The 12,541-nt window shown below is 33.3% G+C and overlaps 2 protein-coding genes across 2 annotated transcripts; both read right to left on the reverse strand.

Moving 5' to 3' along the window:
• Positions 1 to 5,261: 5,261 nt before the first annotated feature.
• Positions 5,262 to 8,940, reverse strand: LOC138335323 (uncharacterized). Its single transcript, XM_069284355.1, has 3 exons — positions 7,749 to 8,940; positions 5,880 to 5,997; positions 5,262 to 5,450 (listed from the first exon to the last, which is right to left on the reverse strand). The coding sequence occupies exons 1-3, from the start codon at positions 8,004 to 8,006 to the stop codon at positions 5,323 to 5,325; spliced, it is 504 nt and encodes a 167-aa protein (XP_069140456.1). The 5' UTR covers positions 8,007 to 8,940; the 3' UTR covers positions 5,262 to 5,322.
• An 83-nt stretch (positions 8,941 to 9,023) lies between these two features.
• LOC138335320 (coiled-coil domain-containing protein 97-like) lies at positions 9,024 to 12,377 on the reverse strand. The gene is given in 6 exon segments (XM_069284353.1): positions 9,024 to 9,328; positions 9,669 to 9,786; positions 10,193 to 10,238; positions 10,459 to 10,665; positions 10,667 to 10,714; positions 10,716 to 12,377. Coding segments are annotated over 6 exon segments (1,098 nt in total). The 5' UTR covers positions 11,124 to 12,377; the 3' UTR covers positions 9,024 to 9,057.
• Between the last annotated feature and the right edge of the window lie 164 nt (positions 12,378 to 12,541).

The following is a 12,541-nucleotide window of genomic DNA, read 5'->3' on the forward strand; positions in this document are numbered from 1 at the left end:
TGCCTTCTATGGTCACTAAGAGTTCACAGGAATGAGGAATTGTGCTTCATACGAATTAAGGAGAAGCAACTCAACCCTTCGCAGAATGTGGCTCTGGTGTCTTTTCCATCCTACCGGAGTGGTCTGTAACTTCATATACGATATGTGAATCACTAGGTTGAAAACAGGATGAGCTCCCACATCCGCGAACCCGATGTTCTTGATGTTACCTCTGGCCATGGACGGTTGACAAGTTAGAACAACGATGGTTAACCGGTAATGTAATGTCACATCAGCTCATCAGCTCATCGACACTCTGGCGAGAAAGCACGCACAACGATAATGCTTATAATTAAGAACTATTGAAAGAAATATGTGATACTGCAGTAACCATCTGTTATACACAGAAAAATAAAGTTAACAGTGGATGCGCTATTTCTAAAGAAACTAATTTCGGAAAGTGTTGTGGTATTAACGGAAACAAATGATTTCTTCTGTTTAAATTTGATACCCTATTAGTTGGCGTTGTGTTGTAAAATTTCGTTTTTAGACGCCAGTAGTCTACAAACTTTCGAACATGAAAATGGATTATGTTAGGAAATTGTCAAGATATTAAGCCAACTTAAAATTCAAATGTGTTAAGAAATGAAACGTCAATTGCCAATGTTATCTTCAGGAAATTCTAAGACATCCGGAAACCGTAGCGTCAGTGGTTTGGAAAAAACAGCAATCATTTACCCTGTATACGCACCCGGTGATGTTTTGTAAACCATGGTAAATGATGGTATAACAATAATTTTCTTTTGCATTTCTATATATTTTTGTTGTTGTTGTTTTTACTAATTGATAAGAGGTCAAATAATTGATTACGAATAATACTTTCTTGTTGGGAAATAATTATAGCTGCGTCAAGCAATTTACCATTTTTGAGCTTAAAATCTTATTTTTTCATTTCCTGCGTAAACATCACTATTTATTATAATATGTATTTGTTGTTCAATTGTGGTAATTTCGATACCTCATTTACTACTTCGGTTGAAAAATGTCAATGGCTATTTTTAACTTTTCTGTGAAATTCGAGATAGCGGCCATCTTGATGACGTCATAGCCGGAGCTTATACAATATAATGTTAACATTGTTTGTTTTGTTGGTGGTGTTTTTACTGACTGATAAGAGGTCAAATAACTGATTAGAAATAATAGTTTGCTGTTGGGAAACATTTTGGTGCGTCAAGCCAAATATGAAAAAAAATTGCTTAAAAATTTCCATTTTTGAGCTTAAAATCCGATTTTTTCATTTCCTGTGTAGAAATAACTACGAGATTGTGGTCATTTTGATGCCTCTTCTGTCTTCTTCGGGTGAAAAATGTCAATGTTAAGACTATTTTTCAATTTTTAGTGAAATTCGAGATGGCCATCTTGGTGACGTCATAACCGGAAGTTCATCCCAGTTTATACAATGTTACCTCTCGATTTCGTTATCAGTGGGTCATAAGGCTGCAGAAAAGCATTGGTTCATTAAGTTGGGGGAGGGGTGCACGTGGACCTCCCCTAGATCCCGGTCTATGATTATTCTGACTATGTATATAAAATAACCTATTATAACATTGAATAAGTTGCTTATCTAAATTTGTTTTGATCATTTATATAAGAGATTTAAATAGTAATATTACTATTTAAATCTCTGTGTATATTTCCTTGTTCCATATTTATAGATACATGTATTATTGGTAGATTTACGCATAGTGCAGCTCCAGTCAGCTCCATTTCGTGGCTGCTTACTATGGCAATAATTGAGGTGTATTCAGCATCATTATGTTTTGATTACCAGCTAGTTTTTACCTCATCCCAATCCATCCAAGGATACTCGGCGGTGTACACGTTAACCCAGGCTCTCCAACACGCATGTACATATAACTAATAAGAATGGTATTTATGTGTTTTAAATTTATAAACCTATATGATTTTTAATTAAATTATTTGTTTGTCTTAACAAACTTCCATTGTAACAATTCTAAAATCACATGTACAAAGATACTGCCCCCATTCTCATAAAGCCGTGCAAACACAGAAGACAACGATTCTCCCCTCTGGCCATCTATCCATGGTCACCTTTAGGTACAGGTATAGCTGGATACTGTGGATTACCTGTATGTTTGACAAGTTATAATTAATGGACCATGACGCAATATACGGTTAAGATAACTTGCGGGTTGGGATCATAAACATATTGTGTTAATAGGTAATTACAAGGATTTATAAGTCTCATATACGTCCATGGTAATTAAGAATAAAAACAAACTGAATTGGGTACTTCGGAAAGACGTCACATAGTTTGATGTGGATTTAATTCTGCATGATCTTTGACATTCAATTAATAATAAAGGAAGCGTAATTTAGATATTTTTACGCAGACTACTTTTAGAATTGAAATAGGAAAGAAAAATAGTATAAAAGTGTATATAATTTAATGAAAGACAATCGCAAGATAACTGATCGATATGCATCAAATCTTTGTATTTAAATGCTATGTTTTGCCCGGAATATGATTGTATTTCTGATAGCTTATTATGAAATAAAATCTGTCCCAAAAGTACAATATGTCTGGTTTTTAAAGGGACAATTCAGTCTAAGAGAACATTAAAATTTGTACATATATCGGGAAAGAACCAGTTCTAATGGAAATTGGATCAGTCGGTTTTACTATGATATGTCAGAAAGGCCCATGGTGGTAAAATGTGTGTGAAATGTTCAAACTCGCTCGCTGTCCGCCATTACACATTGTGGTCGAACATCTTGTATGCCGAACCCTGTCTCTTGCTCGTAGAGTAATGGACTGCTCTGGCAGTAGTGTGTTTACCTTATTAGGTGAATTGTCTTGCCTAAAAAATCATTTTATCACCTCCTCAGTGGTTATGTAGTTCATTTGTTTAACGTGCGTTACTTTGGCTCGGGTATGGGTACAGCGTGCATACGGTACCTGCTTAATCGTATTGATCAACGATTTGTAATCACAACGGTGTCAATTAAAATACTTAACAATGACGTGGAATTTGTCATTATTTTGTGTTATATGTTTCATTAGAAATGTAGAACAATACATTTATGCCATATTTTGCTTCTTGGTTATGTAAAAGAATTAGCCTGAGTGAATTGTCTCTTTAATGCAATTCAAAGTTATTTTTGACTTGTGAAAATGCTTGTATTTCATGTAAATGATATATATTTAATGCAATCTATGGACTTTTGAAAACGTAATATATTCTAGATATTGATTGGAAACTAATGATATAGAATAAAATACACATATACTTAATGAATATGAAATAATCTCTGTTACTTTTGCAGTGAAAATGCATTATCTATGTAGTCATGATGTATTTACTGAGAAAAATATCGTATAGTTATATATACGGTACACTAAAATTGTAGATGTTGTAATTAAAAAAATAAACACTAAAGAATTATAATTATGTATTATTTCAAAGTGGATAATGTATTCTTCCCCTGATCCCTAGCTGTAACACATCACCGGTACCTAGCTTGTCTGTCTAGGTCTGAATGTACCTGGACACCATGTCCACATGTACATGTAGTGGACACCGTGTTCACACGTAGTGCACTCTGTGTCTACCTGTAGTCTAAATCTTGTGCACTCCGTGTCTACCTGTAGTCTAAACCTCGTGCACTCAGGGTGTAACCTTTAGTCTACTACCAACTGTAATTACCTGAATGAAAGAAAGATATAAACATAAAACTAACATGTATCGAATAATTGTAATTTCTTAATGAGGCTAGACTACATGACAATAATTTATGATTTGTAAGGCTAACAAATTACTATATTGCGGCAAAATAACACTCGTTTCCTCGTAATGAAATTCATGGACGTGCTCATCCAGGCCGCCGTCGCCGGCTTTCGTCGGCCTCACCCATTCATTTTTTAATGTGGCGAGTTCTTTTCATATAATAGAAAAATGAATAACATCCTTAATATAACTTTTAAAACGTAAAAGCTCATAGCTGTAACAGTTTTGGTTTTAAAGTATGATATCTGAAGATGGCGAATAATGTACAGATACAAATTTATTAGATAGAACTATCTATAGAATTCCGTAGGTGATTTCCCGAGACTCCGAAAATCGACCAGTGTCGTCTGAACTCATACCTAATTACAAACCATAACACATACGAATATATTTTATGCTTAATATATCCTTATCGGATAAAAATTTAGTCTCTTAATAAAGCATATATAATGGTTTTTAATATTAGAGAGATCTCTATACACGGTCTAAAATTTATATCTGTTTTAATCTAATGCATTCCATTTATGTAATATTATTTGAGACGTTAATAAAATATACAAGGAAACCGATAATAGATAGAACTCGCCTCACGGGTCAGTGGTCAAATTAGCGTGTCCATGTCTGGCTAGACAGTGTTACAATATTAACACAAAGATTATAAGTGCTTGATTCATAACACTAGACTGCGAGTATATAGAATTACTACAAAGTTTAGCCGACAACAATAGTTCAAAAGAATATTATGGAGTTTATGAAATAACGTTGTATAAATATGTAGCAGTATTATAGGAATACTTATAATAATAAGCGGTATACGTACAGTATACGCATACGGATATGTACTATCGGAAGGGGAGCGACCATTGTTCTTAAAATATTACATATTTTCTATTTTGCGTCTGTTTTACTCATATGTTATATAACACATTGTAATTCTCTCATATTCTGATCTCATAAAATCAATCAATGGTTGTACAATGAAACAAACTATAACGTGAACCGTATAATCCTACCCGTTACCCAGGTATAACACAGAACACACGTTACTATGCAAGTACACCGTTTTATATTTGGAACACCTACATGATTTATCAAAATGCAAAATCACATTACCATTGGGTGATTCAGAAATACTTCCAAGATTTGCCACTGTCTTTGACAGTTTAAATCTTTTAGAATGGAAAAGAATTATTGGGTGAACCTACTTATGTTTCAACTTCTGGTAATATCAAGGCAACAATGATCATAGCACGATGTATAACTTATAGGTGAAGCAAATACACTACAGATGCAGAAAGACAAGTTTTCTCACTTTCTTAAAATATAGCCATTAGTCAGTCGAATGTCATTAAGTTTATATATACTAAATTCTTTGCTACCGTTCCTAGCGCCATCACCATAGTACTGGGTTATCAAAGGTCTTGTTTAAATTTTTAAATTTCCCTTAACGTTTAAGTATGATTAACGCACTAATTTCTATGAGATACATTATATTTTATGACATTTCAACCCAATCCGCTACGCTATGATGATATCAAAGAGAAAGTAAATATAAGCAAACCTCTGGCAAACCATCGCCCTTGTGTAGGATGATGTTAGCGCCGGGAAAATCCTCCTCTAACTTAGTCAAGCGATCAGAAAATCCAAACTCACTATACAAATCTACAAAGAAACCGAAACATTTCATGTAAGTAATTTATGTATCATTCATGTAATAACGTACAACGACCTATCAGAGTTAGTGTACTGACGGAGTGAAACGACATTAGAATGTTTTTGTTATACCGAATGAAATCTTGTATATTATTTTTCCTGTCTAATTCATTACTTTTAGCAGGCATGCATTTTAAACTTTTTTCTCTCTCTTTTCTCTGAAAACTAGACTCTTTAAGCTATAAAGTCATATTTTTGTACGATTTCACTTTGCTGGTGAAACTGACTTTTTAAGTACAATTTGATATGATTCTTGGTTGTTATTTTGTTTTTTTTTTCCATCAATTTAACAAGATCTGTAGTTTCTTGGTCAGAATAAATCCTAACTTTCCTAGAGTTAATTATGCCTATTAAACACATTTCATTTCGAAATCTTACTTTTGATCTTGCCGGCTTGATAAAGTTTCTGGGCTAGTTTCTCCACTTGTTCATTCACTGCTTTTCTGCACGTGTCCAATTCTTCGCGTGTAAAGAAGTTCTCAACTATAACGTACCCCTGTGGATGTATTATAGACAGGTATATTGATGTTCTAATGATATGTGCTATAACAGGGCAAACTTTTCACATGTTACTTTTCATCAGTAATCTATTGAAAACCGTAAGGTTTGATGAGTTAAGGATGTATTCTTCTGAGGTTTCAGTCCCGTTGAAGTCTCGTTTCGACAAAGATCAAAGAAGTTATGAGATTTTCAAATATATTTTATCAATATCTGTAGCAAGTTGCCAGATGCAAATTTTGTCAAAAAATAACATTTCTATTTTCAGTAGATTCTTTTATATACAGGGATTTTAAGAAATGGCCCATTTGGCGGCCATTTTGAAATTGTGTCTTTTTCCTCTTTAAGTAGAGCCATAGTTTAACCACTTTTTACTAAAAATTGTTTTTACTTAAATCATCACTGCACCAGCATTTTTAGCTGTATCGAGCTAATTTTTGCTGTTAATCTTTACTGGGTTCGATGTTATCAAAATATTGAACATTGTTGCGTGAAATGATACGCTTTTGTCACTTTATTTTTACATTTAATGGTAATTTCAGCACTTTTATTTTTTACTCTAAAATACTGAAAAATAACACATATTCAAATGGGGAAAAAAAGTAAGCACACTGACCCCCCATTTTTCTGCTTAATTTAGAAAGAACAACCCATTCCCTATTAATATATTAAACATTAACAAAAGTTTAATACAACAACTGTTTCTAAAAAGGGTTAAATTTGGCAAAAATGGCTGAAAATGGTGTATTTTGTAGCTCAAAATAAAGGGATAGGGGTAGCATATGTTGTTATTCTGAGAAAAATATGAGTCTTATTAATCAAAACTTATATATTTTTAAAGAAGACTACAGGAAAATAAATTCTTCAAACTTCCATACATATCAAACATCTCATTAGGAAATTATGGCTTTAAACACTTGTGTATATGGTCAAAACGGCAAAAATCCAAAAAACATCCAATATTTTGTCAACTTGGTATCTTTGAGTGACAATAGCTCAAAATCAAGAACACCGACATATTTTTTTTTTTCTTCCATTTTCTTGTATGGTATGAACTCCTATTTCCAAAAATCCATATGAGAAAAAAAGTTTAATGCAAGAAAATTTTGACTTCTCAAGAGGTGTACATCCTTAAGCTGTGAAAATCATTCAAAGGCACAGACAAAAATGTATGATGTAATATAAACATGTGTTACAACACAGATTTTCGCATAGCAAAAATTCTGGTATCTATGTTTTACGTATGTTTATATAAAAACATATCTGCATAAGTCACTTTTAAATTCATAATAACACTGTAAAAATGTTAAACTGTATACCACAATTTGGCTTCATAATCTGATCAAATGTGCTCATTTCTCTGCATTTTACACGTAAATATAATTATTTTGGCAATTCTGATAAAATTCGCTTTGAGTTCTTATTTGTCTGCGTAAAATTAAACCCTATGATTGAAAGTATTATAACTTTCAAAATGCTCGTACCTTTTGATGGTAAATAACATAATTATTGAAATCTTTTCTTGATTCGCGAGTATGAAAATTAAAATTTTCATTAATTGAGGAGTGCGTATTTTTAATGTCATATCAGCATTTGCATAATCTTAAGATTTTGCCCTGGGTCATGCAACCACATCAGATTGATATCATGTTTGCGCACAGATATGATAGCAAAATAAAACCAACATGTAATTATTTTCAGTTTGCAGTATATACGATTGCAAGTGGTCATTTTCAATTTATTTCTTACGTCCTCAAAGAACTGCTGTATCAGGTGTTGTGGAAGCTGCCCGGGTTTCAGTTCCAGAGGCTGTGCTGGCATAGCATTCACATTAAAAACATCCGGGTACGCCACACCAGTAAAGCCTTTGGCTATGATCGGTTGTTGGGTGGTATCCGCCATCTTGTTTGTCAGATTAAGATTTGATAGAAAGAGCTGTGAAATATCTTTATTTAATCTATAAGGTTTGTTTACTGTGTTTCTCCTCAACTGATATGGTACTAACATGTCAAGTAATGGCTCAGGTACATGTAGTTAAAGCAGTCAGGGGATACTAACTTTGACATGTTGTAGCGGAAAAATATTTTACTTCTGACTGACTTTTCAAAATACAGAGAACAGAATTGAAATACATATTCCACTACAACAGTAGCTAGTAAAACACATGTGCATGTACCCCATCCTTATAAAATTTCATTGATTCATGTGTATTTTGTATTAACATATATTAGGCATAAAAAAAAACAACATATTTTTTTATCGGCAATGAACTACAATCATCTACCTAAGCATGGAAAAGTATGAAAGACCTGCATCTTTTTGTATGACGAAAGTAGTTCTTCGTTTTCGTTCAGATAGACATTCAATACCACTTTCAATACTTCTTCCAAGAATAAGACTGCCAAAAAATCATGATTTATATAGAACGAGAAGTATGCATACTAACAATGTACACCTTATATATGTAGCGGATTTCAGTAGATGCAACCAAAGGAATGTTTGATATAGAGTGTATGATATACCAATAACATTACAGCCAACTATACTTTGTTTGATTTATAAGGACAGCCTCTTTCATCTGGGATGTAGTTCGTGTTGTATTCTTCTGTATCCAATGATGATAAATAGGGCTTCACTTGAAAAGTTATGTATGTACCTTTAAATTACCTAAGTTTTCGGGCAAAACACCAAGAAAGATGCCACATATGCATATCTTATTTTCTCAAAGAAAATGCTACAAAATGTAGATCATTTTCGGTGTTCTCTGTTTTTGTGATACAACGCCACTGTGACAGAACCGTTGATGTTTTCATATCTTTTCAAACGATACATGAAATTGAGCAGTCAGTTAAAGGTCAATTCCACCATGACATGCTGCATTTCAATGACTCGGGTGTTGATTTTTAATGAAGAATGTGACTTCTGACTACCAACTTATGTCAGATAGAACACTACAAGAATTGACCCTTAGGAACAGTAAAATAAGACTTAACATTGTTAGAAATAAAGAAAATACAACACAAATCTATATAAAAAGACATTGTATTAACAGTGATATTTAGGTTGCATTTTCCTCCATAGAGCTACTGACAGTTTCTGTTTTCATTGTTTCTGTACCAGAATCACATGTGTTGGTCTCCTTTCCCTCCACATCCAGTGTGTCATTGCTCTTTGTATTTTGATTATTACTGTCTATTAACATTGAGTTGGCAAGGTCTGTGATTTTTGGTATAGACATTTCTTCTGGTTCCTCGGAATCAAAATATTTCTCTTCTTCATCCTTGTCAATGAGATCAAGGTCATCATATTCAGTATTATCGTCCACTTTACTACAAAAACAAAAACATATGTTGGTTATATGGAACAAATCTAAAAAATATCTATCTTGTGTTGATTCCACCTCATCTAAAAAATGTACCCTTTTCCACAAAGCCATTAACTAAAAAGTAGAATACATTTTAACTTTTTATAGAAGATACTCTTTTAGAAACATTTTCTGATAAAACTGATAGAAAAAAGAAATTGAAACAACAGCTCTGTTTACTCCTGTATATGTCCTATTTGCCTAACTGTACTGCACTGCCAGTGTAAATAAAGGGAGGTAATCCTCAGTATGGTGTTGATAGTTACATTACCCAAATGCTGTTATGATAAGATACTAAAAGTTACCTGTAGTCGAACTGCTGTTCCTGGCCTGATAGAAACCTCTCCTGCATAATTCGATACATTTCCTCTCTCAGTTCAGATTTCTTCTCATCTGAGATCTCATCTTCATCTTTTTCCATTTCTGTTAAAGAATTATTATATGTTTTATCTTGTGTATCTAACAAGAATAGAATCAAATTATACCACTTTCATATGTCTCATATTCCTGAAGACTTTATTTGTTGTTACCATATCAGTTTCATAATATCAATTTTTATAATGAAATTACATGTAACATTAGCACTAAATTTATTATTTGTATCTTATCTACCTAAAAAGTAACAAGCCAAAATCTTTGAAAATTAAATATCATTTCTAGAGAGATCTATTAAACAGGATCCAAAAGAGTACACATTTTGATTTTAAAATTTTGAGAAAATCTTCATATGGATAAACATATATGTGACCTTAGTTACATGTCATTTTTGACTGAAATATCTAATGGAATGCCAGTGTCCCATATAATTCCAGTTCAAATTAAATATTACCTTCATCTTCATCACTGTCCTCATCTTCTTCTTCAAACTGACCTTCCTGTAGTGAAATAAAACAACTAAAGTGTCAAATTTTATTGGGTATATCATATCTACACATTGATCAGACATGAGACTGCAAATCAACATTTTTATCAAGTGCAGTTGATATAAAACTTAAGTTCGCTTATTTATTTAAGACCAAAAACATGTAAATTAATATTTGCTTATAAATCCTTATTAAATGAATCTTTATTGAACTGGAGCTATATCAAGTTTACCTCTGTGTCTTTCTGTAATTTGAACACTTGATTTTCCTCCAGTTGGTCCATGTGTTTGAGAAGGATGGTTGAGAATCGGAGATCTGACTTGTCCACTTGACCATTAATTTCTTCCTCTGTTAAGTACTGACCAATCAGCTGATCATATAAATAAGGGTCGCGATGTTTCATTGAATCTTCACTGAAATATTCTCCTTCCTGAATCAAACTGTTGCATTGCTTTATACCGACGATTCTTCACACGATTAGCAGAATAAAACTTTACTCTTCTCTTTCCTGATTTGATTAAGATAAAATTGTATTTCATAATCATCTGCCAAGTCTTTGAAATATTCTAGATCATCTGCAGTAAGGTAAGATCCAAATCGAGCTAAGAATATTGATGAACTTTTATCTAGAATGCTCCTGGCAATATTCTTTTTGTCTTCTGTGGTGAGGTCTGCTTCACCTCTTTGCTGGTGCTTAAAATGAGCTTCGGTCTGAGACAGTCTGGACAACATATTTTCTCGAATAAAACAAATCTCCTTTTTCTTATCTGAAGTACCTGCCGCCAATTCTGAAGAGATGGTCACAGAGTCATCTATACCATCCTCCTCCATTGATGAATACATTTCCTTTTTTATAATTTCAAGGCACCTACAAAGAAAGAAAAAACTTTCTTTCATTAATTTATGTGAACCTATTTTTAATTATGGAATTTGAATTTGTGTGAAATTAAAATCATGAAATAATTAAAAATAATAAGCAGCACTATAGATATGATACATTTTAATTTTTATTAATAACATTAAAGATAGATAAAATATAATGTAGTATTGTTTTCCTTAATAGCTAGTATACTGTATTCATCCAATAAATGTCACTATCCAATATCTGTCCATATAAACGCCCTTCCCTTTTTTTGAATCCTCAATTCCACTTTCCTTGAATTTAATGCAGACCAAAATATATGAAACCTAATAGTTTCTTTATATTATTTCTTTTTGTTACGGTAATTACATTTGTAGCAGAACAAATTGGACTGAGTCGATCATCTGTGACCTAGCTCAGTCGGTAGAGCAATCGGCTAGTGTTCGGAGGGTTCCAGGGTTTTATTTCTTTTTGCTATGGTAACTACTTCATGGCTTACTTTCTGCTATGATATTGTGAAAATTGATCTTATTAATCATAAGCGCCCCAAGTACATGTACTTAGAGTCCTGGATGAGTATTGAATCAAATACGGTATTGCTTTTTGTTTTGCAATCTTTATAATTTGTAAATGTACATTAGTATCATATGTACAACATACATGTGCCACAATTTGTGGTACAGAAAAAAATTTGTATGTAACATACATTGTACATGTACATGACCAACATGAGGCACCACCTCACTTTTGGCCTTGAGTTGAGCATTCGCCCCTGTGAGGAAGGCTCTGGCTTCTGTCCTCTGGTTGTGACACACCAAAGTCTATAATAATGGTAGTTTCTGCTCCTGCTTAGCGCTCAGCAAACAGGGAGTGGGACGACTGGTTCCCCCGTTGTCAGTATAATGTGACCAGGTGGAGTGTGTTGCTTGGTGTCAGCGGCATGCTTCAGTGATATAGCACTATAAGAAGGGCGACAGTTCCACTATACAAGAAGACACAACACGAACATACTGCAGTCTCCCAAAACACGCACCTCGCACTTCACACACGCTACACACCGCATACATGAGGCTGTCCTTACATGACCCTGGCTGGACGTTAAAATACTCAAACAAACAAACAAAATGACCACAAGTAAAGGTAAGGTGTAACTGTTACATGTAACTTAGACACCCTAGACCACTTGTCAATATCATTAATCTGTCTGTGTAAGTAATGTAAATAACTAATAGGCCTTCAGGTACATAATTATGCACATCAGACTGTACATGTAGTAGTAGGCCTATTAATACAGAGTTGCACGAGTCAGACCAAGGATTTTAAAGTGAGACATTGGCTGATTGGGACTTCAAAGATTCAAAAGTCATTCATAGTAGTATATACAATAGTAAAATTACTTTTTTTATTTAATACATTTATCTAAAAGCAATAAAGAACTGTATGAACTGTATTA

Source organism: Argopecten irradians, chromosome 11 (genome assembly GCF_041381155.1).
Source record: "Argopecten irradians isolate NY chromosome 11, Ai_NY, whole genome shotgun sequence".
NCBI classification, from domain to species: domain Eukaryota; kingdom Metazoa; phylum Mollusca; class Bivalvia; order Pectinida; family Pectinidae; genus Argopecten; species Argopecten irradians.